The 26,363-nt window shown below is 42.5% G+C and overlaps 1 protein-coding gene across 4 annotated transcripts in view; it reads right to left on the bottom strand.

Moving 5' to 3' along the window:
* The window catches only part of npr3 (natriuretic peptide receptor 3), an 81,041-nt gene that overhangs the window by 30,546 nt on the left and 24,132 nt on the right, over positions 1-26,363 (bottom strand). For all 4 annotated transcript variants that reach the window (XM_067985217.1, XM_067985225.1, XM_067985234.1 and 1 more), the window contains exon 3: positions 21,549-21,721. In XM_067985217.1, the coding sequence (XP_067841318.1) occupies positions 21,549-21,721 (173 nt within the window). The remainder of the gene's footprint in view (positions 1-21,548; positions 21,722-26,363) is intronic.

The following is a 26,363-nucleotide window of genomic DNA, read 5'->3' as shown; positions in this document are numbered from 1 at the left end:
CTAAGAATTACAGATTGAGTTAAGACAAAATATGTAAGCAGGCAAATTAAATTTAATTTAGAGAAGTGCTACATATAGGAAGGAAAACAGATCACGTGTACTCCATAAAGGATGTTGAAATAGCTAAGGATGAAGCTGAAAGAGACTAGTAGGCTCAGTGCTAAACATGTCCAACAAATGCAGAGCAGCAATCAACAGTCAATGGGATGCTGAATTACCTAGCCAAAACAGTAGAATACATAAGAACATAAGAAATAGGAGCAGGAGTAGGCCAATCGGCCCCTCGAGCCTGCTCTGCCATTCAATAAGATCATGGCTGATCTGATCCTAACCTCAAATCTAAAGAACACAAGAAGTAGGAGCAGGACCCGGCCACTCAGCCCCTGGGCCCGCTCCGCCACCCACAGGGCCTTGACCGATCCAAACTCAGCTTCATGTCCAATTTCCTGCCCGCTCCCCGTAACCCCTAATTGCCTTTACTTCTAGGAAACTGTCTATTTCTGTTTTAAATTTATTTAATGATGTAACTTCCAGAGCTTCCTGGGGCAGCAAATTCCACAGACCTACTACCCTCTGAGTGAAGAAGTTTCTCCCCATCCCAGTTCCCAAAGAGCAGCCCCCCATTCCAAGACCATGCTCCCCAGTTCTAGCCCCACCCATCCCCGGGAACATCCCCACCGCATCCACCCGATCAAGCCCCCTCACAATCTCACATGCTTCAATAAGATCGCCTCTCATTCCTCCAAACTCCAACGAGTAGAGTCCCAATCTACTCAACCCCTCCCCACATGTCCACCCCCCCACCCCCGGGTCCAGCCGAGTGAACCCCCCCTGCACTGCCTCGAGAGCAAGTATGTCTTTTCTTAAGTATGGACACCAAAACTGTATGCAGCATTCAAGTCAGAGGAGGTAATGATCCAACTTTGTAGTGCTCTGATCAGACTGCACACTGAATACTGTAGCCAGCTTGTGTCGCCAAGAAATAAGTGAGTCAAGGTACAAAGGTAATCAAAAGGCTAATGTAATGTTGGTCTTTATCTCAAGGGGGCTTGAATACAAAAGTGAAGAATTGATGCTTCGGTTGTACATACCCTTTGTCAGACCCCATCTCGACTACTGTGTTCAGTTTTGGGGACCAGGGGCAAGATTTTAACTCTGAACTGGGAACCCAGCGCATGCTTAGATATTCGCGTGAGGAACCCGGAAGTCAAGTGAGTGCGTCGCAATCTGCGATTGCAACTCAATTGAAGGTAAGTATTTGAGCTTCCGAGTTTCCCACACGCCAGACAGACAGATTGATGGATTTATGAAAGGGAAATCATGTTTGACAAACCTATTGGAGTTCTATGAGGATGTAACTAGTAGAATAGATAAGGGGGAACCAGTGGATGTGGTGTATTTGGATTTTCAGAAGGCTTTCGAAAAGGTCCCACACAGGAGGTTGGTGAACAAAAGTTAGAGCACATGGAATTGGGGGTAATATACTGGCATGGATTGAAAATTGGTAAACAGACAGAAAACAGAGAGTAGGAATAAATGGGTCTTTTTCAGGTTGGCAGGCAGTGACTAGTGGGGTAACACAGGGATCGGTGCTTGGGCCCCAGCTATTCACAATCTATATCAATGATTTGGATGAAGGGACCAAATGTAATATTTCCAAGTATGCTGATGACACAAAACTAGGTGGGAATGTGAGTTGTGAGGGGGGTTGCAAAGAGGCTTCAAGGGGATATAGACAGGCTAAGTGAGTGGGCAAGAACATGGCAAATGGAATATAATGTGGAAAAATGTGAAGTTATCCACTTTGGTAGGAAAAACAGAAATGCAGAGTATTTTTTAAATGGTGAGAGATTGGGAAATGTTGATGTTCAAAGGGACCTGGGTGTCCTTGTACATGAGTCACTGAAAGCTAACATGCAGGTGCAGCAAGCAATTAGGAAGGCAAATGGTATGTTGGCCTTTATTACAAGAGGATTTGAGTACAGGAGTAAATATGTCTTACTGCAATTATATAGGGCCTTGGTGCGACTGTACCTGGAGTATTGTGTCTAATTTTAGTCTCCTTACCTGAGAAAGGATATACTTGCCATAGAGGGAGTGCAACTAAGGTTCACCAGACTGATTCCTGGGATGGCAGAATTGTTGTATGAGGAGAGATTGAGTAGACTAGGCCTGTATTCTCTAGAGTTTAGAAGAATGAGAGGTGATCTCATTGAAACATACAAAATTCTTACAGGGCTCGACAGGGTAGATGCAGGGAGGATGTTTCCCCTGGCTGGGGAGTCTAGAACCAGGGATCACAGTCTCAGAATAAGGGGTAGGCCATTTAGGACTGAGATAGGGAGAAATTTCTTCACTAAGAGGGTGGTGAATCTTTGGAATTCTCTACCCCAGAGGGCTGTGGAGGCTCAGGCATTAAGTACATTCAAAACAAAGATCGATAGATTTCTAGATATTAAAGACATCAAGGGATATGGGGATAGTGCAGGAAAATGGTGTTGAGGTAGAAGATCAGCCATGATCTTGTTGAATGGCGGAGCAGGCTCGAGGGGCCGGATGGCCTTCTCCCGCTCCTATTTTTTATGTTCTTATTGACAGGCTGGCTGCCTGTCGGAAGGGAAAGGAACCGCGAATCGGATAGGAGGGAGGGAGGGAGAGAGAGATTGTGGGCCATGGAAGAAATCGGTGGGGAGACGACATGGACGACATCAGGTGGGCCTTGGAGAAGATCGGAGGGGAGGTCCACCATTGAGGGGGCGTGAGCGCGGTCCACCATGGGGGGAGGGTCCACTAATGGGGGGCATTGCGGTTGGCCAATCGCAGGGGTCCTGTCGTGTTGGGTGAGCTTGTTGAGCCTGGATGAAGCACTCCTGCTCCTCCATGCCCACAAGCAGTGCAATAAAGGCACTTACCTCATGGATCCTTCTCGCCTGCTTTCACCTGAGGTGAATTGGAAGCGATGGGAAACCCAAATGGGTAAGGTTAAATTCGTTTGACATTTGTAATACACAAAAAATTAAGTGGGTCAGCTGTCGCAATGAGGTGCATTGCCCCTTTAAATATCGGCCCGCCGGCTTTAAGTGGGGTCAGGACTTCTGGGTTTCTGATGCGCGCGTGCATCCAAATGTGCCTTGCTTAAATCCGGAAGTGGGCGTGTTGGAGCCGGGATGCGGTCCCACTCCAAAAATACACTATTTTCACGACCCACCAGCCCCCAATTCACCCGTTCTTGGGGGTTAAAATTACCCCCAAATCTCAGGAAAGATATATTGGCCTTGGATAGGGTAAAGCACAGATTCACCAGAAGAGTTAAATTATGAGTGCAGATTGCATAAACTTGGTTTGTATTTCCTTGAGTTTAGAAGGTTGAGGGGTGATCTAATTGAGGTCTTTAAAATGATTAAGGAATTTGATAGGGTAGATACAGAGAAACTACTTCCTCTGGTGGGGCAATCCAGAACATTTGGGAGTGAAATCAGGAAGCACGTTTTCACACAAAGAGTTGGGAAAGTCTGGGACTCGTTCCCCCAAAAGGCTGTAGATGCTGGGTCAATTGAAATTTTCGAGATTGAGATTGATAGATTTTTGTTGGGTAAGGGGATCAAGTGATATGGAAGAAGGGAGTTGAGGTACAGATCAGTCATGATCTAATTGAATGACGGAACAGGTTCAAAGGGCTGAATAGCCTACTCCAGTTTCTATGTTCCTATTCAAGCGCTGGGGGCATTGAAGAGAAGAGTCATAAGGATGACCCTGGGCTTAGATTTTAACTTGGAGCCGTGCGGAGAGCGGGGGGGAGGATATCCGGACAGGAAACCCGGAAGTACGGGTTTCCTGGACGTTGTTCAAACTTTAACTGCAGGACGTCTCATAGATTTTCAGTAGGTTTCCCACGCGACAGCCAGCCAGATTGATAGGCTGGCTGCCTGTTGGGCGAGAAAGCAACCAGGGAGCGGATGCCAGGTATATCTGACATCGCAGGGGGGAGGTCCCTCATTGGGGGGTTTGTTGCCGGACATCGCGGAGGGGGAGGATATCGGGAGAGCCGGAGACATTGGCGGGGGGGGAGGGGGGCAAATGGCAGAGACATCGGGAGGGAGAGAGGAGTGTGTGGATAGATCAGGGGGGTCGGACTTGGGGGGGGGCAGACATCGGGGGGGGGGGGTGGGGGCGATCGCGGCAGGTAAGCTTGTTGGGCCTGGAGGAAACACTCCAGCCTCTTTTTACCTGGCGAGAATCACGGGAATCCCGGCCCCCATGATTTAAAAATAAAAATGCTGTTAAAATGGAGGCACGCAGCCGCCTTAAAAGATTTCAATGACCGACCTGCCTCCTGAGAGCAGATTGGTCGGCCACACCCCGACCCGCCTCTGTTAAAATCGGAAGTGGGCGAGTTGGAGGCGAGTTGGGATTGGGTTTGACATTTTTACAAGTTTTCCTTCCCACCTGCCCCCAACCCACCCATCTTTGGGGGTTAAAATTCCCCCCCTAGTGTCAGGAGTCTGAGTTATGAGGAAAGACAAGTGAGGCTCAGGCCTTTCAGTCTGGAAAGGAGGCGTCTGAGAGATGACCTTATGAAGGTATATAAGACTGTTATGGTTATAGAAGGGTTAATCCAAAATATTACTTTAAATTAAATTGTGGGAGTAGATCAAGGGGGCAAAGGTTCAAACTAGTAAAAGGTAATGTTAGGACTGATAACAGGAATATTTTTCTTCATACAAAGAGTGATCAACATGATGGAGCACTAATGGCAAAAAACCCTGGAATAATTTAAAAAACAACTGGACATTACAATGGGAGTTGGAAGAAATTACGAGCTCCCTGGATTGATCAATTAAAAAGAGCTGAATGGCGTTCCTCATCCATAATTATCTTCCGATCTTGTGACGTTTACCTCAGGGGGAATGAAAATTTCGAAAAACAGCCTTGATCTGCTACAAGAGTTCCTCCTTTCACTTCATTAGGGAATTCCATTGCCAGTTTTTATGGAAAAGTTTGTGAACTGAACTGAACTGCCCCCCTCCCCCAGGTACAGCATATATGGAGACAAAAGATCTTACAGAAGGGGAGCTAAAGAGGAGGCAAGGTACTTTTTAACCTTGAGGGAAGTGAATTCAGCCATCTATTGCTAAAATAAATTAGTTAAATGAAAAAGAAATCAGTTGACAATAAGGCACATGTCAGAAGCAATTCAGTCAGGATTATGGCTTGCGCGGGTAGTACTTAAATGACATCTACCCCTAAACCATCAGTCAAACACTAGAGAGGATTAGTAACATGTTGAAAAGGTATCACAGAGCTTAGTCTGAAAATACAGAGAATCCAAGAATTGTTTTAATGGATTTGAGGTAGTTTTTTTTCATTGTTGAAGTCAGGCTGTTTTCCAATGTTTTTACAATAATATAGCCTGTGAAAATCCATTCTGTTTTATGAGGTAAAAGTCTCTCATTCTTGGAAATTGATTGAATACTTTTAATTCCCCTGCTGTTTGTAATGCCAATTCTAATCACAAATCGCATAGAAGGAATGGCCAGCATGGAAGCCACTTTACAATTAGTCTGGGTCTTAACAATTATGTCTGATGTCCACAAAGACATTGTGCACATTCCTTTTACATGGTCTCCACATTTGTGCAATTTTTATGCCAAATAGTTTCAGCAGTAAACTTCAAACCTAAGGCCTCTGAAGTATTATTTAACAGAGAAAAATACATAACTTTTAATTTTTACCGTTTTCTACACTACTGTGTTTTGCTTTGGCATGTGTTTATCAACTAAAAATAAAAATATAGAAGTGTGCAATGGACTAATATAGTCTTGTAAAATACTATCCTTCTCCTTTTAGTTGCTTCTCAACATCCCATTCTCTTTAGCTAAGGATGGGGTGAGCAGTAACAAGCCAGGGACTACTCCACAGCTTCAAATCCAAAGTTGTTCCATAACAGCTAACAGGAGACATGTTTATCATGAGATGGGGCAGGTGGAAATTTTGTTCCTCCCTCCGAGGCCTAATTAATATCTGATTTAGTTACTTGGGTAATAATTGAAAGTTAACAACCCAACTTCTGAGGATGCATGGGGAGGGAGATTTTCAACTTCGGCCCACAACGGGCACAAAGTCGGGTCTCGTTTGAATTTGATCGGCGAGTTGCGGGTGCTAAACAAGCACTCCACTGCAGCAATACGGTTTCCAATGACGGAAAATCTGCTGGCTTCTGCTTGGAGCTGGCTAGCAGGAGAGCCTGTTGGGAGGTGAACGGATACGGGGGTGGGTGGAGGGATGGGGGCGCGCATGGGCTGGCCCACAAATGTCTTTACACAAAAGACAGATCAGCATTATTAGAATGGAATTGTAATATGTCCTGGTTAAATGGTAAGTTTTGATAGTAGTGATCAGGCATACATTTGGGAATTTTAACTCCTGGGTGGGAAAGCGAACTAGGGAACGACCAGCCTGGCCAGGAGTGGCAGCGGGAGGCCCAGCCGTTTTTAACGGCTAGGCGTCATTAATATTACACTGGCTGACTTCCCGACCAAAATAGCCCTCCAGACCCAAGGTAAGTGCGGGGATGGGGGTGCAGTGGGGATCAGTGGTTCAGGAAGGAAGCAGGGTGTCCGGGCAGGGGATGCTTATACTTCCCTTGTAGGGCTTGGAAAGTGGTCTGACCAGGTTCTTGCTATTGTAGGCCCTTTGCTGACTTCTGGAAAAGATGGCAATGTGGTCCTATTGACTTAATAGGACCCCAATTTGCATAAATGTATGAGGCTCTCATCTGACTCAGGCGTGTGCCCGATACGCCTGAAAAATCAGGCATTTTAAAATTGCAACAGATTGGTTACCCGTTTCATTTTAATTGCCCAAGCAGGGGTAGTTAAATTTGGCCCCATGGTGCCTGAATATATTTGGCAAGTTTTGGTGTCTGTAGTACTGGAAAATTGCACTGAGCAACTTGCTTTAGATAAGGCACTTTCCAAATTTGGTGCACTGAAAATAATGAATTGCTGACTTACAGGAAATATCTATACAGCAACAAAGCAGAGAAACTTCTGTTGTTATTTCATACAGGTTTGAAATAGTTAGAGTTAAAGCAGAAGCTGTCTTCCCTTACCCAATTTCAGAAGAAAGGTTAATGGGAACCAGGCCAAATTGATTGATCTGGAAATTAGTTAGGGTACTGGAATTTTGTTCTAGGTGCAAATTGAATTCTGCATGATTATTAATAGATACTTGGATGATGGGTAAGCACCTGCTCATTAGCACATGATAGAGTAATTTCTATTAATGTGTCATTGATCAAAGATGTTTGACAATTCTAATTCAAAGACCTTTGGACTAGATAAGTATTGGGACATTACCCCATAATATTTAGTTCTCCCAGGAGATTTAAGCCTTGACAATGTTCAAGGCCAATGGTGGACCCCGGATGGAAGTCAGGTGCAGGAGGCCTGATGCGAGATGGGAATTTTGACAGGACTGCAGCCAATTCCTGACAGGGCCTGGGGCAGGTAGAACCTCTGTCTAAAAGAATATCATCAGCCTCAGCCTCTTTGACACCCAGTGACCTAGAGCAAGGATGAAAAGGGGGACGATAAAGAGGGCCAATTGAGCAGAAAGTTAAATGTTTTCTGAGCTGGTGGTACCAGCTGTCCAATGAACCCCTTGCCAGTGCTGCTTTTCCTGTCCTTTCTCTTGTAATGGGCACCCAGTCTGCACTGTTACTGGCACAGGTGCCTACCCAACAAATGCCCTGACTCCAGATACATTAGCATCATCAGGCTCGGAAGTCAGTGGTGCCAGCTCCTCTACATTTTCACCAGCAGATATCCATGGACGAGTCGAGAGTCACATCACTCACATACAACATTACATCTGGAAAGTCTACCCTGATACAAACCTGTTTCATCCAAACGTTGTCACTTATCAGAAATAGATCCTAATAAATATATTGTAAAACAGGTATGTTAACACTTTATGGACAGATTCTAATGTCATTGGCCCTGAATTTCCATGCGGTTCTCCCGATCTCATGCCATGACTTCATCGAATGATCACTGGAACCCCAGGAGAAATGGTGTAAACAGCCATTTTCGCAGCTTATGCCATGTCCCACCGGAGAACCCTGGTAGAAATTACAGGCAATTGTTTATAAGCACTGCACTAATTCAGCATCTTGATGTATCATTTGGTTTCTTCCTATTAATTAAGCTGTAAATAAATATGACCAAATGTTGGCAGTGTATTTTTCTGTGTTTTGGAAGGGACGGCAGAGCATGGTAAGCGTGCCACATATTCTCCAATCATCAATGTAACACGATTAGAAGCTAGCTGTTAAACCTCAACACCTTAACCAATACGTAGCATGTATAAAGGTGCAAGTTTATGATTTTAAGAGACTCAATCTGCTTAAGAATCTGCATTTTTTCCATGAACCCAAGACAAAGGCTGATCAACCATCTCTCTGTGTCCAATCCTATATCCTTTTTCTGCTTTCTTACTGCACCTCGTCCTTTGTAGCCTATTGCAGCTCTTCCCATTCCTAATGAGTAACTCTTTCTCCGTACCAAAGTTGAGCATTATTCCCTATTAGGTTTCATTTTCTGTCATTGAACTTCAAGTGACAATTTTCGTGAGTTAATCAAAAAGTTAGACTTTACAAAACAATGTACGATGTGAGAATTTGTACTCTTGCTCCGCAAAAAAACTACTGCAGATAAAAAGTGAGCATCTTCAAATGTATCATTTACTTCTACCCCAATATCCTAATGAAATTTAGTAGCAGCATGCAAAAACAATCTGTGCTCGTTTGTTACCTATGAGAGTAAGTCTGTGTAACTGTGCAGTAGCAGCCATTACTTTAATGAACTCTGTCCTTGCTGATTTTGGGCCTGGTTAAATGGTGCTGTACAAACAAACAGAAGACAACAGAAAACACATCTAGTCTGTTGTTCATTGTAAGTCAGTTTTATTTTTAGTTTATTGTGATTTATGTAAGATTGGAGAACACAGCTAAATAGTCCAAATTACGGGAAATTGCTTTGTTTTTAAATATGATTGAGTTTTTTGAAGGGGTAACCAAGAAGATAGATGAGGGCTGTGCAGTAGACATGGTCTACATGGACTTTAGCAAAGCCTTTGACAAGGTACCGCATGGTAGGTTGTTACATAAGGTTAAATCTCACGGGATCCAAGGTGAGGTAGCCAATTGGATACAAAATTGGATTGACGGCAGAAGACAGAGGGTGGTTGTAGAGGGTTGTTTTTCAAACTGGAGGCCTGTGATCAGCGGTGTGCTTCAGGGATCGGTGCTGGGTCCGCTGTTATTTGTTATTTATATTAATGATTTGGATGAGAATTTAGGAGGCATGGTTAGTAAGTTTGCAGATGACACCAAGATTGGTGGCATTGTGGACAGTAAAGAAGGTTATCTAGGATTGCAACGGGATCTTGATAAATTGGGCCAGTGGGCCGATGAATGGCAGATGGAGTTTAATTTAGATAAATGTGAGGTGATTCATTTTGGTAGATCAAATCGAGCCAGGACCTACTCCGTTAATGGTAGGGCATTGGGGAGAGTTATAGAACAAAGAGATCTAGGAGTACAGGTTCATAGCTCCTCGAAAGTGGAGTCACAGGTGGATAGGGTGGTGAAGAAGGCATTCAGCATGCTTGGTTTCATTGGTCAGAACATTGAATACAGGAGTTGGGATGTCTTGTTGAAGTTGTACAAGACATTAGTTAGGCCACACTTGGAATACTGTGTACAGTTCTGGTCACCCTACGAGAGAAAGGATATTATTAAACTGGAAAGAGTGCAGAAAAGATTTACTAGGATGCTGCCGGGACTTGATGGTTTGACTTATAGGGAGAGGTTGGATAGGCTGAGACTTTTTTCCCTGGAGAGTAGGAGGTTACGGGGTGATCTTATAGAAGTCTATAAAATAATGAGGGGCATAGATAAGGTAGATAGTCAAAATCTTTTCCCAAAGGTAGGGGAGTCTATAACGAGGGGGCATAGATTTAAGGTGAGAGGGGAGAGATACAAAAGGGTCCAGAGGGGCAATTTTTTCACTCAAAGGGTGGTGAGTGTCTGGAACGAGCTGCCAGAGGCAGTAGTAGAGGCGGGTACAATTTTGTCTTTTAAAAAGCATTTGGACAGTTACATGGGTAAGATGGGTATAGAGGGATATGGGCCAAGTGCAGGCAATTGGGACTAGCTTAGTGGTATAAACTGGGCGACATGGACATGTTGGGCCGAAGGGCCTGTTTCCGTGTTGTAAACTTCTATGATTCTATGTATATATATATATATAACACACACATACATCCCAAAAAAAATACTTCACAGTTTTTCTGCCTTTTTTATGTCCTGTCCTTTTTTTGCTCCTTTTCTACCATAGGCCAGATGTATGTACAATAAAAGCTTTCTATTTTCTTTTCCAATTTTCTCTTCTCTCATTGACTCATGCTAGTGTAGGGTTCAACAGCTGCAGCCACCTTCCATATCATGCCCAAGCACCATTCTCCATGTGTGAACCTGGACAGTGAGTGCCAGCAAGCTATCAGACAATGGGGACATCACTGCCAAGTATGATTCTGTCCTCAACTAATGTACACACACACACACACACACACACACACACGTTCCAACATTGTGACTGGATAGCAATCGGGAGTGGGAAACCTGGCCATTTTTCGTTTCCTTGCCCAGCATGTTGAGGGCAGTATTAACCTTCCAACAGTCACCAGTTATCGAATTCAACACTGACTGGAGATCAAACCTGGCACATTCTTGGACCTCATGACTTAGCAACATACTGGATACTACACTTGCCAAATAAGCCATTAGGGGATCTGAGCTAAAGTTCTCTATGTCAGAAATTAAAGGATTGAGCATTTTTTTATTAAAATAAAGTAAAGTTTTTTTGTCTCTTTTGTCCTTGTCATGAACCCTGATTCTTCCTCAGAAGCCATAGAAGGAGAGGATAGGAGGAGTGACTGAAAGCCTGATTGAAAAAACAGCTTTTGAGAAGGCTTTCAAAGGAGAAGAGGGAAGTGGAGAATCGGAGGGACTTATGGAGGGAGTTCAAGAGTGTGGGACCAAGGTGACGGAAGAATGTGCTATTAATGGTGAAGTGAAATAATTTCGGGAACAGGGTGCCAGTGTAGGTCAGTAGAGATGAAGTGATGGGTGAGCAGGACTTAGTGCATAAGCAGTCACATAATCAATCACGTGATCAATCTTTTCCACTTACTTGTATCTTAATGACCCTTAAACAGGGTGAGGAAATTGGATTTAATTCAAGTAAGTGGAGCAGCATTTTGAAAAACAATTGGAAAAATAACTCCTTTTCCCAGAATTAAAACAAAAATGTTTCACACAATCAGGAGGGTCAAGTAACTTCATGAACTGTCACCAGGAGCTTCCTCAGGGCTTCTCCCGATCAACCACTGTAACTTCAATGGAAACCCAGTTTGCACAGTGTATCTGGGGTTTTCGCCAATCTTGTGCTGAAGTTCCCAATGATTAAGTCTGAGCAGTTTACGGTGGTATCTCAATCTGGACATTTTTTTTAAATAGCTGCCAGCTTGCTTGTTACATATTGTTATTTTAACTTAGGGGATGAAGTGTTGTTTTACAATAGGTTTTCAAAATGCCGCTCACGTACTTGAACAAAATCCAATTTCCCCATTCTGCTTAATGGTCACTAAGTCCCATTCACCCATCACCACATTCCTGCTGACCCACACTGGCTCTCTCCCACACCACCCCTCTCCCACACCACCCCCCACCAACTTATTTTGCCCCAACATTAATGGCAGAGCCTTCAGCTGCCTTGCCCCACTCTCTAGAACTCCCTCTCAAAACCTCTCCACTTCTCTTATAAAAGTTTTTTTCAAACCCATCTTTTTGACCGTGCTTTCAGCCACCCATCCTGATCTCTCTTCCCATGGCGTGGCATTGATTCCCTGTCTATTTTCATTCGTAAAGTGCCTTGAAGTTTTTTTTTAACATTAATAGTGCTAAATAAATGGAAGTCATTGTTCGTCTTGCTGTTGAGAGGAGTTTGTGAAATCTAAGGTTTCTTAATTGTATTGCACATGGATTAAAAAAAATTCTGCAATATTGTCCTAAAACACGTGGCAATATTTTAGAACCACATGGAGGCTGCGACCCACAGGACACTTTTCTGTGCTCGCGTTTTTATACTGTTCAGTCAAGAAATACAAGACAATGCTTCAAGAAGTAGGGAATTATCATGATGAATGTGAACGCTTAAATCAGTATTCTGGTTAAGTTATGGGTGAAAGGATGAGAATAATGAGCCTAGAATATGTTCTCAGAAAAACTCAGTTTTAAGCAGGACTGTACTTTGTTCATTTTATTTGGTACGATGCTGCTTCAAAAGTGCTCTAACTACTGAATAGAGCCATTCATTGTGACAAATTATCCAGTGTCATACTGAAGCATTGCTTCCTATTCTTATGACTGCAGGAGACACAAAGGCCTGTCTATCAGTAGTCAGGGCTTGGCTAAGCACATTAAAGAACAAGTCAGGCATTTATGATTCGATATGTTTCTGCATTCTTCGCAGCAAATTAGTTACAAATGAAGTTGTAATTTATTAGCATACCTGTTAAGTTCCCATCTATCACAGATGGCATCTAAGAGACCAGTCTGATGTAATGTTTGCCACAGATTCCAGAAAGTTCCAGTGCTGAATGATGGAATGTCTTAAGTTACATCACATTCAGATACGTTCACAATTAACTTTTTTTTAAAAACATGTGATACGTGTCCACCCTTGCTTGTAACAGTAACTTATGGTTTGCTTTACACTTTGTTTCTGCTTTGCTTCTTCTTAGTTTTCTCTTGCTTTGAAATTGAACAAATAATTGTAATAATTATGGCTCCTGGAGAGCAGATATTAGTTGTATTTATCTACATTTCGACAGCACTGGAAAATGGAGAATGGCCAAGCTGAGAAATATTAGACTAACTAGTTTAAAAAAAGGGCTTGCAAACATTAACATGTCTCTAAGCACAGGTATGGGATTACGGGTATGATAATGTAGTGTTTATGGTACTGAACTAGTGATAAACAACCTAAAAGTTATGAGTTCAAATCTCACCATTGGAAGTTGTGAAATTGAATTGAATAAATCTGGTAATTTGTGGGCGAGCACCTGAAAATAATGACCGTGAAAGCTGCTTGATTGTTATAAATACCTAACTGGTTCACTAATGAAACCCGCTACCTCTGATCTGTTCTGATACATGTGACTGCATCCCCATGCCATGTGGTTGATTCTCAATGTCCTCTGAATTGACCTACCCAGACACTCAGTTGTAAAAATAATCATTATTGCCACCTTTTCAGGGCAATAAATGCAGCATTGCCAGTGACGAACAAATGAAAAACTTCACATGCAATGAATGACTCTGAAGTGCGACAACTGTTGCTATGTAGCCAAATGCGGCAATGGCAGCCATTTTGCACGTGGCAAGATCCCAGAGACAGCAATGAAATGAAAGGCCAGTTAATCTATTTTCTGTGGTGTTGATTGAGGAAGGAATGTTGGTCGAAACACCAAGAGAACTTTGTGCTCTTAATCAACTTGGTGAATTAGTGCTCCTAACGTGGAGCTCATGTGATGGGTGGGCAGATTGGACAATCGGGTGCATAGGGTGAACGCATCCAATTTACAACTCCCCTAATTTTCTGGTTATTATTTTTAAATAAAATGAATAGATGGAACGTTGTTGGGAGTGCATGCCACAATTTCTGATATGTACTCCCAGGTAGACAAGCATCTGTGCCAGGAGTGGAATTTCATAAAATTACCCTTTATATTCAGTGCAGCATGAACTTTTGTTACATGATTTTTACACTTTTTTGTTAACTTGTTTATTTTTCTGATTTATGTCTACTCCCCCACTCTCTCCCTACACGTATCTTCTCTGTCAAAGAGGATGAGCTGCAGGTCTATATTCAGGCCTCTGTCACAGCAACTGGGAGACACGCCAGAATGGCTCAAGATTGATTGGCCAACTGACATTTCCTCCCTTCCTGTCAGAAAGCAATTGACCTTCTCTTGAATCTCAACAACTTCAGTATGACTCAGATCAGCAACTCACCCAGTTAAGTGTTAAAACAAATGAAGCCTCTTCCTAGCACTCTGGAATCCACAGCTTTTGCATCCTTTAGTTTAGTGTGTTTTTAAAGACATATATATTCATAAATTTGTAATGCCAAACACGGTTGACAGTATAATGCCATTCTATCATGCTCTTCTCTGCATATGAGCAGGATAAAGTGTTTCACAGCTTACCATGGCAACACCACTCATTAAAATCCAGGCATCAGTTTAATTTGTGTGAAAGATGACATTAGACTCATAACACTGTGTGCACTTGAAACTGTAAATTATTAATAGATTACTGCTTCTAGTCTTCTAGTCTTTTGCTCTGGCTGGTAATTATTTTTTTCACTCAGCAGTAGCTAGTTGAGTAGAATTTGGTGCATGATTGAGGGAGGTAAGGGTGGAAACAGCGAAGGCTCTGGCTACAATCTTTCAATCCTCCTTGGATATGGGAATGGTGCCAAAGGACTGGAGGATTGCAAATGTTACATCCCGGTTCAAGAAAGGGGAGAGGGATAAACCCGATAACTACAGACCAGTCTGCCTAATGTCGGTGCAGGGGAAACTTCTAGAGACCATAACCTAAGACAAAATTAATTGTCACTTGGAAAATCATGGGTTAATAAATGACAGCCCAGCACGGATTTGTTAAAGGCAAATCGTATCTGACAAACCTGATTGAGTTCTTCGATGAAGTAACAGAGGGTTGATGAAGGTAGTGCGGTTGATGTTTTGAATATGGACTTTCAAAAGAGTTTGGTAAAGTGCCACATAATAGGCTTGTTAGCAAAATTGAAGCCCATGGGATTAAAGGGGCAGTGGCAGCATGGATATGAAATTGGCTAAGAGACAGAAACCAGAGAGTAGTGGTGAACAGTTGTTTTTCAAACTGGAGGGAAGTATACAGTGGCTTCCCACAGGGGTCGGTATTAAGACCACTGCTCTTTTTGATATATATTAATGACCTGGACATGGGTCCTTGTGCCTGCTGATCCCAGGACAGCCAAATGGAGCCAGGCAGTAGGTCCTGGGGTGGTGATGGCAAAGCCCCAAAGTCCCCTGATGGAGGGAGAGAACCTCGTAGAGGTTTATTCTCCCTCTCTTTCACCCTCAACGGCTGAAGGCTTCAGTCTCAGTGCAACCTTCTGAGTTACGAGACTACTTCATCATATTTCCTTTGCTTCATTTCAGCTATAATGTCCTCCTGTTTTACTCTTGCAATTTGATTTAAAGTAATATTCTGGATTTAGCTTTTCCATACAATTCTTACATATCACTCATCTCTCAGACGCCTCCTTTCCTAGACCAAAAAGTCCATGTTTTTCCAGTCTATCCTCATAACTCAGCCCTCTAACACAGGGGATCAGCCTCATAGCTTTACTCTGTACTGGCTCCAGTGACTCAAAGGGGAGGAAATTCAACTTGCACCCAAACTGGGCAACAAATCAGTGAAGCAATTGCTCCGTGCGCCTGTCGACCTGAGACCCAAGCCGAATTTGGCAATCGGGCCTCATTTGAATGGAAGTGGCAAGCTGCAGGTGCCAAACAAGCGTACCGATGCAGGTCACCGGTCGGGTCATGATGAGCTCTGGCCATTTGTATCTGAATTTTGCATCGCGGTCCTACTACTAGAGTAGGACCCCAATTTGCATAGTAAAGCAGCTGTAAGCCTGTTTCAGCCAGACAGCCTGCTCGCCCATTTGCAGGCGAGCCTTGGATATCAATGGAGTGGCCGAGGTGCCCCCGCCCCCACCCCCCCTCCCCTGATTTTCAACTCCTAGCTGCCCATTTTTCAGGCACAAAACGGATGGCCGTGAAATGGATTTCTCCCCAATGTCTCCTTTGCTTCTGGACCACCAGATCTGGGTACAGTACTCAAGGTGTGATTTGGGGAGAGCACCGTACAGTTTGATAACAATTTCCTTTGACTTATATTCTACTGTTTTGGCAATGTAGTTCAGCATTCTATTGGCTTTGTTAATTTGCTGCTCTGTATTGGTTGGACATCTTGAGTGTCGAGTCTACGAAGACGTCAAGGAATCTTTCAATTCTTCTTCACCTATTTCAACACTATTCACAGAGGATACGTGTCATCTATTTCACCTACCTATGTGCAATACTTTGCACTTGTCAGCATTAAATTTCATCTGCCATTGTTCTGTCTACTTACATATTTTGCCCAACTCATTCTGCAATTTCTGAGCTGCAATTCCATTGCCCCATCTAGTTTGGTATCATCAGCAAATTTGATTATTTTTGCCTTTAGTTTCTGAATCCAAGTTATTAATTTAAATTAGAAACACTGAATAATCATTCCAACATTGAGCCCTGAGGCAGCCACTCAGAACTCCCCACCCTGATATTACTCCTTTACCAAGTACCCCTTGTTTGTCAACAGCGCTTCCCTCTATTTCAGAAGGTCATGAGTTCAAGCCTCACTTAAGCACACACATTTAAGTGCAGTACTGAGGGAATGCTGTATCGTTGGAGGTGCCATCTTTCAGAGAAGATGTTTAACCAAGGCACTGTCTACCTGTTCAGGTGGATATAAAAGATCCCAGGGCACTAGTTGAAGAAGGTGAGTTCTCCCAGTGTCTTGACTAACATTTATCTCTCAACACCAGAAAAACACCCCCTGTTTATGGGGCCTTGCTGTGTGCAAATTAGCTGCCACTTTTGCCTGCATGTTAACTCATTGGCTGTGAAGCACTTTGAGACATCTTGATGACATGAGAGGAACTATATAAATAAATAGAATTACATAGAAAATATAACATGGAAACATTGGGCAGAACCAGTACAAATTGGAGTTTATCCTCCACACAAGCAATACTCCTAATCCTATAGGTCTGCCCTGTTTCCATATCACTTTATTCCCTTTACCTTCAACCACCCATCTAACCTATTAAATGTTGACATGTGCAAATCTCTGCTCAGCAGGGTCTGAGTGCCATTAAATTTCAATGATGGGCAAGTCAATTATCTGCTAATATTGAGAAGATTAAAAATGAAGTATAATTCCTAGGCAGATTTTTTTAAATGCACTTTCCATTGGTTGCCGTTATATTATAGGTGATATAAAGCGAAAGGGATGTGATAAAGTAGTCTAGTACCACCTGCCTAAATCCACTCCCAATATTTACTCATAATCCCTACAGCTTTGAATTTAACAAATAGCCTTTCAGATAGAACTTTATAAAGACTGTTGGAAATTTATGTTCACCACATCTTAGGGTTTCTCCCAGTCTACTTGAGTTATCACTGACTCAAAGAAGTCTAGGAGGTTGGTCAGTCTGGATCTTCCCATTCTGTAGCAACGTTGACTGCTGTTTACCAGATTATTGCTATTTGCTTATTGTTCTCTGAACATGGGTGATGCTGGCAAGGCTGCATTTATTGTCCATCTCTAATTGCCCCACGGCCGAGTGGGGGCAGGCAACAGTCTTTGGCACTACAGTGCAGCTGAGAGGGGCACTCCTGCTCCTCCCGGCTCCATGTTCAGGTAAGTATTTTTTTTAAACTTACCATTTTGGTGGCAGCCTCCAGCAGTTCCTTTAAGTACTGCTGGTTAGGCCACATGTAGACCTGGTTTTCCTGAACTGTTGAGGGCATCCCAATTTTGCATATGCTAAGGACCTAATGCCTGTTTCAAGCGTGGGCCCTGGATGCCCCTTTTTCTGCCTTTATCAATATGGCAGGCGGCATGCTTCTGGCACGTAATAAGCACGCACACCCCATCTGCCATATTGGATGCTTAGGCTCCTGTTTTATGCCCAAAAAACAGGTGTGTCAACATCAAATTTCTAGGCCATCATGACCCTTTGCCAAAGATCAAGCCCATGTACCTGGCTTCTCATCATATTCCACAGTTCCTTCTCTGTTTCAAAATTTACCCAATTGTCTTTTGAACCTACCTGAAATTGACTTCTGCCCAGAAACATCAATTTCTTCATAATACTGGGCAGCAAGAGAAGCATTTTGCAATAGTTTGGATATTTTAGTTCTTGCATGTGTACCAGAAAGAAAATTGTTTTGTGACATCTGTGGGATGTTAGATTAGTGTAGGTTATTTAATAATTCTGATGTAATTGTAATCGTCATGAGTCAGCTGCAGAGCTGCAGGCAGTCACAAACTCTCTCCATCTGGTTTTTAAATGTATTTAAATCTAATTGAAATGAAATGGCTGGAAGCATCAGTTAAACTGTACCGCTTTTTATTAATCTACAGTGTAATCAGAAAGCACAGCTTAAATGGTCTTAATTGATTCTTGACGTGTTGTTTTCTTTTATATATTTACTTCTGGTACTGAATTTGTTGAATTAAAACAAAGTTACAAACCAACTGTCGCTGCTCAGCCTTGCAGCTAAGGCACGGGGAGGAGGCACAGCATTGCGATGTTGGGTCAGTTCACAGATCCAACGAGTGATTTGTTCTGTTTATTTATTTTATTGAGGGGTAAAAGTCTTCTGAACTTTGAGTCTGGCCAGATGGGCTACAATGATCTTTTCTGGTCCAGTGGATACTATTGGGCTAGTTCAAACCCAGTTAACGTGTTGATGCTAAATGATATCAACCCTCTATTTGTAAACATTACCGAGTTTGCTTAATCCGCCAGTGTGCTTACTAGATAGCACCATAAGATGGATTTGGTTGCATGGCTTTTTTTATTGATAAACCTAGATGAAGGGCTAAAAACCCCAGATTACAAAAGTTGATAAGGACTGGAGAGAAGATGAGGTCCATCAAGCAGCAGTAATTGGATGAATTGTTTAAGTTTAGGTGTTAAATAGTAGATTGTAGAAGGAAAGCAAAGACTGAGAGAAGTAAGGAGTTCCACAGTTTACAGATGCTGGGAAATCATGAGTTGAAGTGGAGAAAAGTGTGATGCTGGAAGGAGGAGGAGGGATGCAGATTTGGAGATCTGGATGAACAAAAGAGGAAAATTCAGAGAAGCTATAGTAAAATAGAGAAAGTGACAAGAAAGATTGCAATGGAGAAACATAGGTTGGAGGCTTGAGGAGAGAGAATGATCAACTATTGGAGAAGCTTTTACCTTTTTCTGTGTAGAAGGCCAGTCTAATAGTTCAACTGTTTAGTTAGAGCAGTTTATATGAACTGGCACAACACTGTGAGTCACAACATTTGCAAATTTAGATGTCACAGAGACATTAATTCATGTCCTGACCTGTTGTTTAAAAATTAAACAACATTTGATAAAACGTGACAGCCTTCATCCTACTGTCAAAAAATGTAGCACTGTGTCAACTGAAGCTATCCTAGAAGGACAATGGTTCCTTCTCAATAAATAACCACCTTACCCATGATTTATTGGCTCTGAAGTCACTCCATTAGCTTAAAAACAAAGTGTTGCTCTGTAAAATTATTCATTGGGAATCCTGACATTTCAATGGGAAACTAAGATTTCCAGCTATGATACATGAAAGAAATTGAACTATGTTCTTCACATTAATTCTGCATTGTTCTCTTACCATTGTTAGGAGAGGGGCATGATGGGGGGTTTAAACTGGGTCTCTTTGGGGTTGAGGCTGCTCCAAAGTGGCACTTCTGGTGACAAAAGTTCAGAAGCAATTCAACTGCATTTAAAGGAAAGCTAGATAAATACATGAGGGAGAAAGGAATAGAAGGATGTGCTGAAATGGTTAGATGGAGTAGGGTGGGAGGAGGCTCATGTGGACCAGTTGGGCTGAATGGCCTGTTTCTGTGCTGCAAATTCTATGTTATGTAATTCTATGTAACTTTCTGTGGCAGACTGGGTAATCTGATACCTAAACCAGGCAGATCTGCAGTACTCCAGGACACTGCTGCTGATTAACCCAGCAGGCTGATTCATTAATGGGACTTAGAGAGGTAAACCTGTGACTGGGAGCTGAGATTCTTCTTATTTAGTCCCAGATTATCTTACAAGCCAATACCATAATGGGTAGGGTGGTCCTAGCTAAACAAGCACTGTGAAACGTAATAATGCTCTTTGCTGATAAACTGCACAGTTTAAACTTCAACAGTACAGCTGCACACATCTGGGGGTCACTAAGCCTTGGCTCTGCCAACCTACACTCAGTCCCTCTGAGATTAGGAAAGTGAGGAGTGTCCCTACAGGGAGAGAGTTACACTTTCTATTGGGCAAGCAGAAACTTTACTTGTATGAATTCTCAGCAGCTTGGTTTGGAGACAGTTAGACATGATGATAAGCTTCCACATATGTTAAACACTCATAACCATGAAAGTTTACAGCACAGAAGGCCATTCGGCCTAACATGTCTGTATTGGCTCTTTGTCAGAGCAATCCAAAACTATTCCCACTGCCCTGGAATGACAAAAATCAACGTGCAATTTGGGCACAGGAGACAATATCTGGATTAAGTAAATTGTCCTAGAAGCACAGAAAATTGGAGCAAGAGTAGGCCATTCGGCCCTTCGGGCCTGCTCTGCCATTCAAAATGATCATGGCTGATCGTCTAACTCAGTACCCTGTTCCCGCTTTTTTCCCATATCTCTTGATCCCTTTAGCATTAAGAAATATATCTATCTCCTTGAATACATCTAATGAATTGGCCTCCACCGCCTTCTGTGGTAGAGAATTCCACAGGTTCACCACCCTCTGAGTGAAGAAATTTCTCCTGATCTTGGTTCTAAATGGCATACCCCGTATCCTGAGACTGTGAACCCTGGTTCTGGACTCCCCAGTCATTGGGAACGTCATCCCTGCATCTAGTCTGTCTAGTCCTGTTAGAATTTTATATGTTTCGATGAGATCACCTCTGCCAGTCTAAATTGTCATGGCCAGCATTGTTAATTGTATCCATGTGATTTATATCAATTAGAGTTAATTGTATTCAGGTGGTGGGTATCAATGGGGGACTCTCTTGTATCCTTTTATGGGAGGGAGCTTATCTAGGGGGTGCTGGGTGTGTAATGGGGAGTTCTGAGAATAAAGGCTTGGAAGCAACTGAAGACTAGGATCTATCCTTCACCACCTGGCTATCCAATTTATGACATGAGTGACAAAGTAATTATTTCACTAACAAAAGTTGTTTAATATAGAAATATGATCACTCGTCTACTTTGCTGTCATATTCTTTCATTGGGGATTATGTAAATCAACCTTCACCCCATCCTTCGAAAATGTAAATGCTATGTCGGAATTGTTGTGTTGTAACCCATTGCCTAGATTTCCTTTACTTGGGGTTAACATGACCTTTCACTCAGCTTTGAGATGCTAATTAAATTCTTATTTGCAAAGTAACAATCTTTCTCAGTGCTATGCTGGGTTCATTTGATCTTTACCTCCCAGACTTAAGTGTGCCTCAGTCTGTTAGAATGACTGATCCGAATTTACAAATGTTAAGTGTTTCTTTTTAAATTATATGCTAGACTTACGTACATTGTCATCTTCAGAGGTCAAATCATACTGGTGACGTGATCTATTTCTCATATCAGCAGCAAACTTGTAAAACTCTGGCTTTGCTGTCCTCAGTAGAGTCACAGTCTGAAGTGACTGGTATGCTTGCTTGGCTTCAAGATCAAATTTATCTCCTTGTTTCCATGAGCCATTTCCTAAGGATAAAATAGAAGACGTTATTTTAACTAATAACTTACAATAATTCAACCTTATTTCTTCAAGTTCAGACACAAACAGCTGTTTCGTTTCATAGAATCAAAAGAATGGTTACAGCATAGAAGGAGGCCATTCGGCACGTTAAGCCCGTGCCGGCTCTCTGCAAGAGCAATCCAGCTAGTCTCACTCCCTCGCCCTTTCCCCGTAGCCCTGCAATTTTCTTTCCTTCAAGTACATATCCAATTCCCTTTTGAAAGCCACGATTGAATCTGCCTCCACCACCCCCTCGGGCAGTGCATTCCAGATCATAGCCACTCGCTGTGTAAAACAGTTTTTCCTCATATCACCTTTGGTTCTTTTGCTCATTACCTTAAATCTGTGTCCTCTGGTTCTCGACCCTTCTGCCAATGGGAACAGTTTCTCTCTATCTATTCTGTCTAGACCCCTTGTGATTTTGAACACCTCTATTAAATCTCCTCTCAATCTTCTCTGTTCTAAGGAGGACAATCCCAGCTTCTCCAGTCTATCTATGTAACTGAAGTCCCTCATCCCTGGAATCATTCTAGTAAATCTTTTCTGCACCCTCTCTAAGGCCTTCACATCCTTCCTAAAGTGTGGTTTATTAAAAATTAATTCATAAATATTAATGTACATGGCTTAGTAATGTTAACTGGAATATTGCTGTCAGCATTAAAGCTGGTGGAAAATGTAGGATAGTGGCCAGCACGTTGCGAATGTTATTTAGAACTTGTTTACTGTGACAAAATTACTGTAATTAGAATTTACTTTAAGTGCTAACGAGCTCAATTCATGTGGGATACCACTTAACCAGGCAGATTGGGCACTTAAAATTGATGTAACCCATATTGCACCAATAATGCATTCCTGGTTCAATGTGCCACTCTCTCTCAGAAGGATAATGCATTGTTGGTTGAATGTGCCACTCTCTCTCAGAAGGATAATGCATTGTTGGTTGAATGTGCCACTCTCTCTCAGATGGATAATGCATTGTTGGTTCAATATGCCACTCTCTTAGATGGAACAAACTTTGCTGAAGAGACTGCAGTGAGAAAGTTGGAGTCTTCATTTAAATGTGAGTTGCTATAAATGTTCTTTCTACTTTCTAATTTTTTTTGCACTATGGGTTTGTAGTATGGTTCGGTAGCACTGGACATGACAGAGGAGGATCAACAAGAGCAGAAAGGGGCTGTCTGAGATATCAGGTAACATGCAAGGCATACCATCAAGTCCCACCTGCACAAGGTAGCACCTAGATGAAACACAAAACGAGGTTTAATAGGATATATGCCACTTACTTTCATCAATTGAGAGTGAACAGTAGGCATTCACACACATCGTACCGCCATTAAAAACTTGTTTGCACTGAAATTGGACTATTCGAAGAGTGTTCTTCCTAAGGTTTTGCATCACAGTTCAGCAATTGGCACAAGGGTGTGATTTGGGAGTTGAGTGGGAGTGAATGCAAGAATGGAGAGGATGTAGACAGGATTGCTAATTAATTAGCAGTTGTTTACATTAGAACAAGATTTCCTTTGAGAGCCTGCAGTGGGACTCATCATTAGCCTCTTCGGGCTCCTTGTGCTCGAACTTGCTGGTTCTCTTGACGTATGTGTCTGTCTTCCTCCTACATATCCTCCATGATGATGCAGGGTGACGTTGTGCAGTATCCATCAAATTACCATGATCCTTCATACCTTTGCCAGGCTACATCTCAGGATGCTCCAGACCAGTCCAAGCAGTTGAAGTGCTGCATCAATGTGCCAATGATGTGCTCCATGATGACTCTAATGGAATAGTGGACCACATTATATCTATTTCAAGCCAGGGCTGTAGATGGTAGCCTTTGACCCTCAGCATCCAACCTACCACATTGTGACAATTGCCTGGAAAGTGAGCATTGACTTAAATAATTTAGTGGAATCCTTTCCAATTCATATAGTCAGAAGCATATTACACAGGTCCACATAGGCCATATGGATATAATCTATACTCTCCCTGGATTTTCAAGAATCCTGCCACTCTATAAAAATAAAGCGTCCTCTCATTCCATTGCCAGTTGTGCAATATGAAAGGAGACAAATGGAGTTGCTTGAACCAGCAAGGCATTAGTAACTTATTTAACACACCTGTGGACGGCTGATTGGCTTATTTGGTCTCAGCCTTAGCTCAGAGATAGCATTGTAATCTCCGAGTCAGAAGATCATGGCTTCAAGCACCATTCCAAAGACTTGAGCAGATAATCTAGGCAGACATTTCAGTGCAGTACTGAAAGATGGAGATGCTGTCTTTTGGATGAGACATTAAATTGAGGCCCTGTCTGCCTACTCAGGTGGATGCAATAAATCCCATGTTAGAAGATCAGGATAGTTCACCTGTTGTCCCGGACTAAACCGTTAGCCCTCAACTAATACCACTAAAAACAGATATCTGGCCATTTTTCTCATTGCCATTTGTGGATTGTTACTGTGCAAATTGGATGCCACATTTGCCTACCTTGCAACAGTGACTATACTTCAAAAGTAATTCATCCTGTCTGTGAGGATACATGTGGATGGTTGAAGAGTACCTTTGGTGCAGCCTGCCATCACTCTATTCATTTTCTTTTTCCTCCAAAAAGCACCAACACAGGGATATTTTGTGGAAACCTACTTTGCTACTGTTGTCGTCAAAGGTAAGAAATGGCAGAACCTAAACAACTGTTTCAAAGGCTAGTAACCATCTAAGTGGCAACATCAGAAAACAAAGGAAAACAATAAAGAAGATGCTGAAATATCCTTCATTTACTCCCACTAGTCTTATTATAAGGGTCTTTAAATCTACTTCTGGAAACATCACTGACGCATCTCATTTTATATGGGCAAGTACATGAAATGGTGCTATGCCAGAGTGAACACTGGCAAATTACATGCAGGATGCAATAACCTTGTTCAATTCTCATTTACACTGATTCTGCAGGGAAATGAATTGTAACAATTAGGTTGCAGGAAGCATGGAGCTGTTCCTGAAATTCTACTCTCCAATTGAGTTGATCATTTGTGGCAGGTTCAGTAATCTGATAATTGAGCCAGCATTTTTGATATTGACCATCATGACTGGCTCGTTGATGAGACCAGAGGCTGGAATTCTCCCATCCTGTAAAGCCCTACATTGATGTCTTTGCTCAGGCGAGCTGCTTATGGAGGCGCGACCAGCAGCAGCAGCTTGTGCTGAGTTTGTTAATGAGGCACGAGGACCAACTTCCATCAAAGCTCGTGCAGTGCCGAGTCTGGGCCTGGAAACGGGCCCACGATCTGCCCGCCGAGTCCCCACTGACCTCATTTGCATATGTCAGAGGGCCAGTGACAGCATCTGTAAGCCAATGGCTGAATAAGTAAAGTGGTCCTAGCTGGGCAAACTAGTTTTTTTAAAATTCGTTCATGGAATGTGGGCATTGATGGCAAGGCCAACATTTATTGCCCATCCCTAATTGCCCTTGAGAAGGTGGTGATGAGCCGCCTTCTTGAACCGCTGCAGTCCATGTGGTGAAGGTACTCCCACAGTGCTGTTAGGTAGGGAGTTCCAGGATTTTGACCCAGTGACGATGAAGGAACAGCGATATATTTCCAGTACCCTGTGAGGCTAAAATGTGCAGTTTTCCTGACCCCAGCAAGGACGATACCAAAACTGAGAGGCTGTTACTGTTGGGAAAGACTGAACAAGCTGAGAATCTTTTCTCTAGAAAAGAAAAGACTAGGAGGTGATCTGATAGAGGTCTTTAAAATTATGAAGAGGTTCGCTAGGGTAGACATAGAGAAGATGTTTCAACTTGTGGGAGAGTCCAAAATTAGGGGCCATAAATACAAGACAGTCACTAATAAATCCAATATGAAATTCAGGAGAAACTTCATTACCCAAAGAGTGGTAAGAATGTGGAACTCGCTACCACAAGGAGTGACTGAGGCAATTAGCATAGATGCATTTAAGGGGAAGCTAGATAAGTACATGAGGGAGAAAGGAATAGAAGAATATGCTGATAGAGTTAGATGAAGTAAGGTGGTAGGAAGCTCGTGTGAAGTACAAACACCGGCATAGATCTGTTGGGCTAAATGACCTTTTTCTGTGTTGTAAAATTCTATGTAATTCTATTTAACATTTATCCCTCAACCAATATCATTAAAACAGATAATCTGGTCCTTTATTTCATTACTAATTGCTGTGCGCAAATTGGCTGCCACATTTCCCTACAACAGTGACTACACTTCAAAAATTAAGTAATTGACAAAAATTAATTGTTTTGGGACGTCCTGAGGTCGTGAAAGCTGCCCTATAAATGTAGGTCCTTTCTTCTTTCTTACTTATACACAACTCCTCAGAAAGGTCCTCATAAAGGAATGCGAAAGGTGCTCCTGAGAAGCAGTTGGGGGGAGGGTCTGTAAATATGACAGTGAGTTAGCCGTGTCAGAAGCAAGTGCGGTTGTTTGTAGTCAGAAATCCCCCACTCCAAAAGTGCTTTAAAAAGTATTTCCCAGCCGTGGAAATCAATTCTTTAAACATTCCAGACTCTTCAGGCTTAAAGCTCCTCACTACGATCTTGATCATGTGACCCTGGCAGCTGCTACGCCTCATATAATCCACTCTAAC

This window comes from Heptranchias perlo, chromosome 1 (genome assembly GCF_035084215.1).
Source record: "Heptranchias perlo isolate sHepPer1 chromosome 1, sHepPer1.hap1, whole genome shotgun sequence".
NCBI lineage: Eukaryota > Metazoa > Chordata > Chondrichthyes > Hexanchiformes > Hexanchidae > Heptranchias > Heptranchias perlo.
This window is presented reverse-complemented; position numbering and strand designations above follow the sequence as displayed.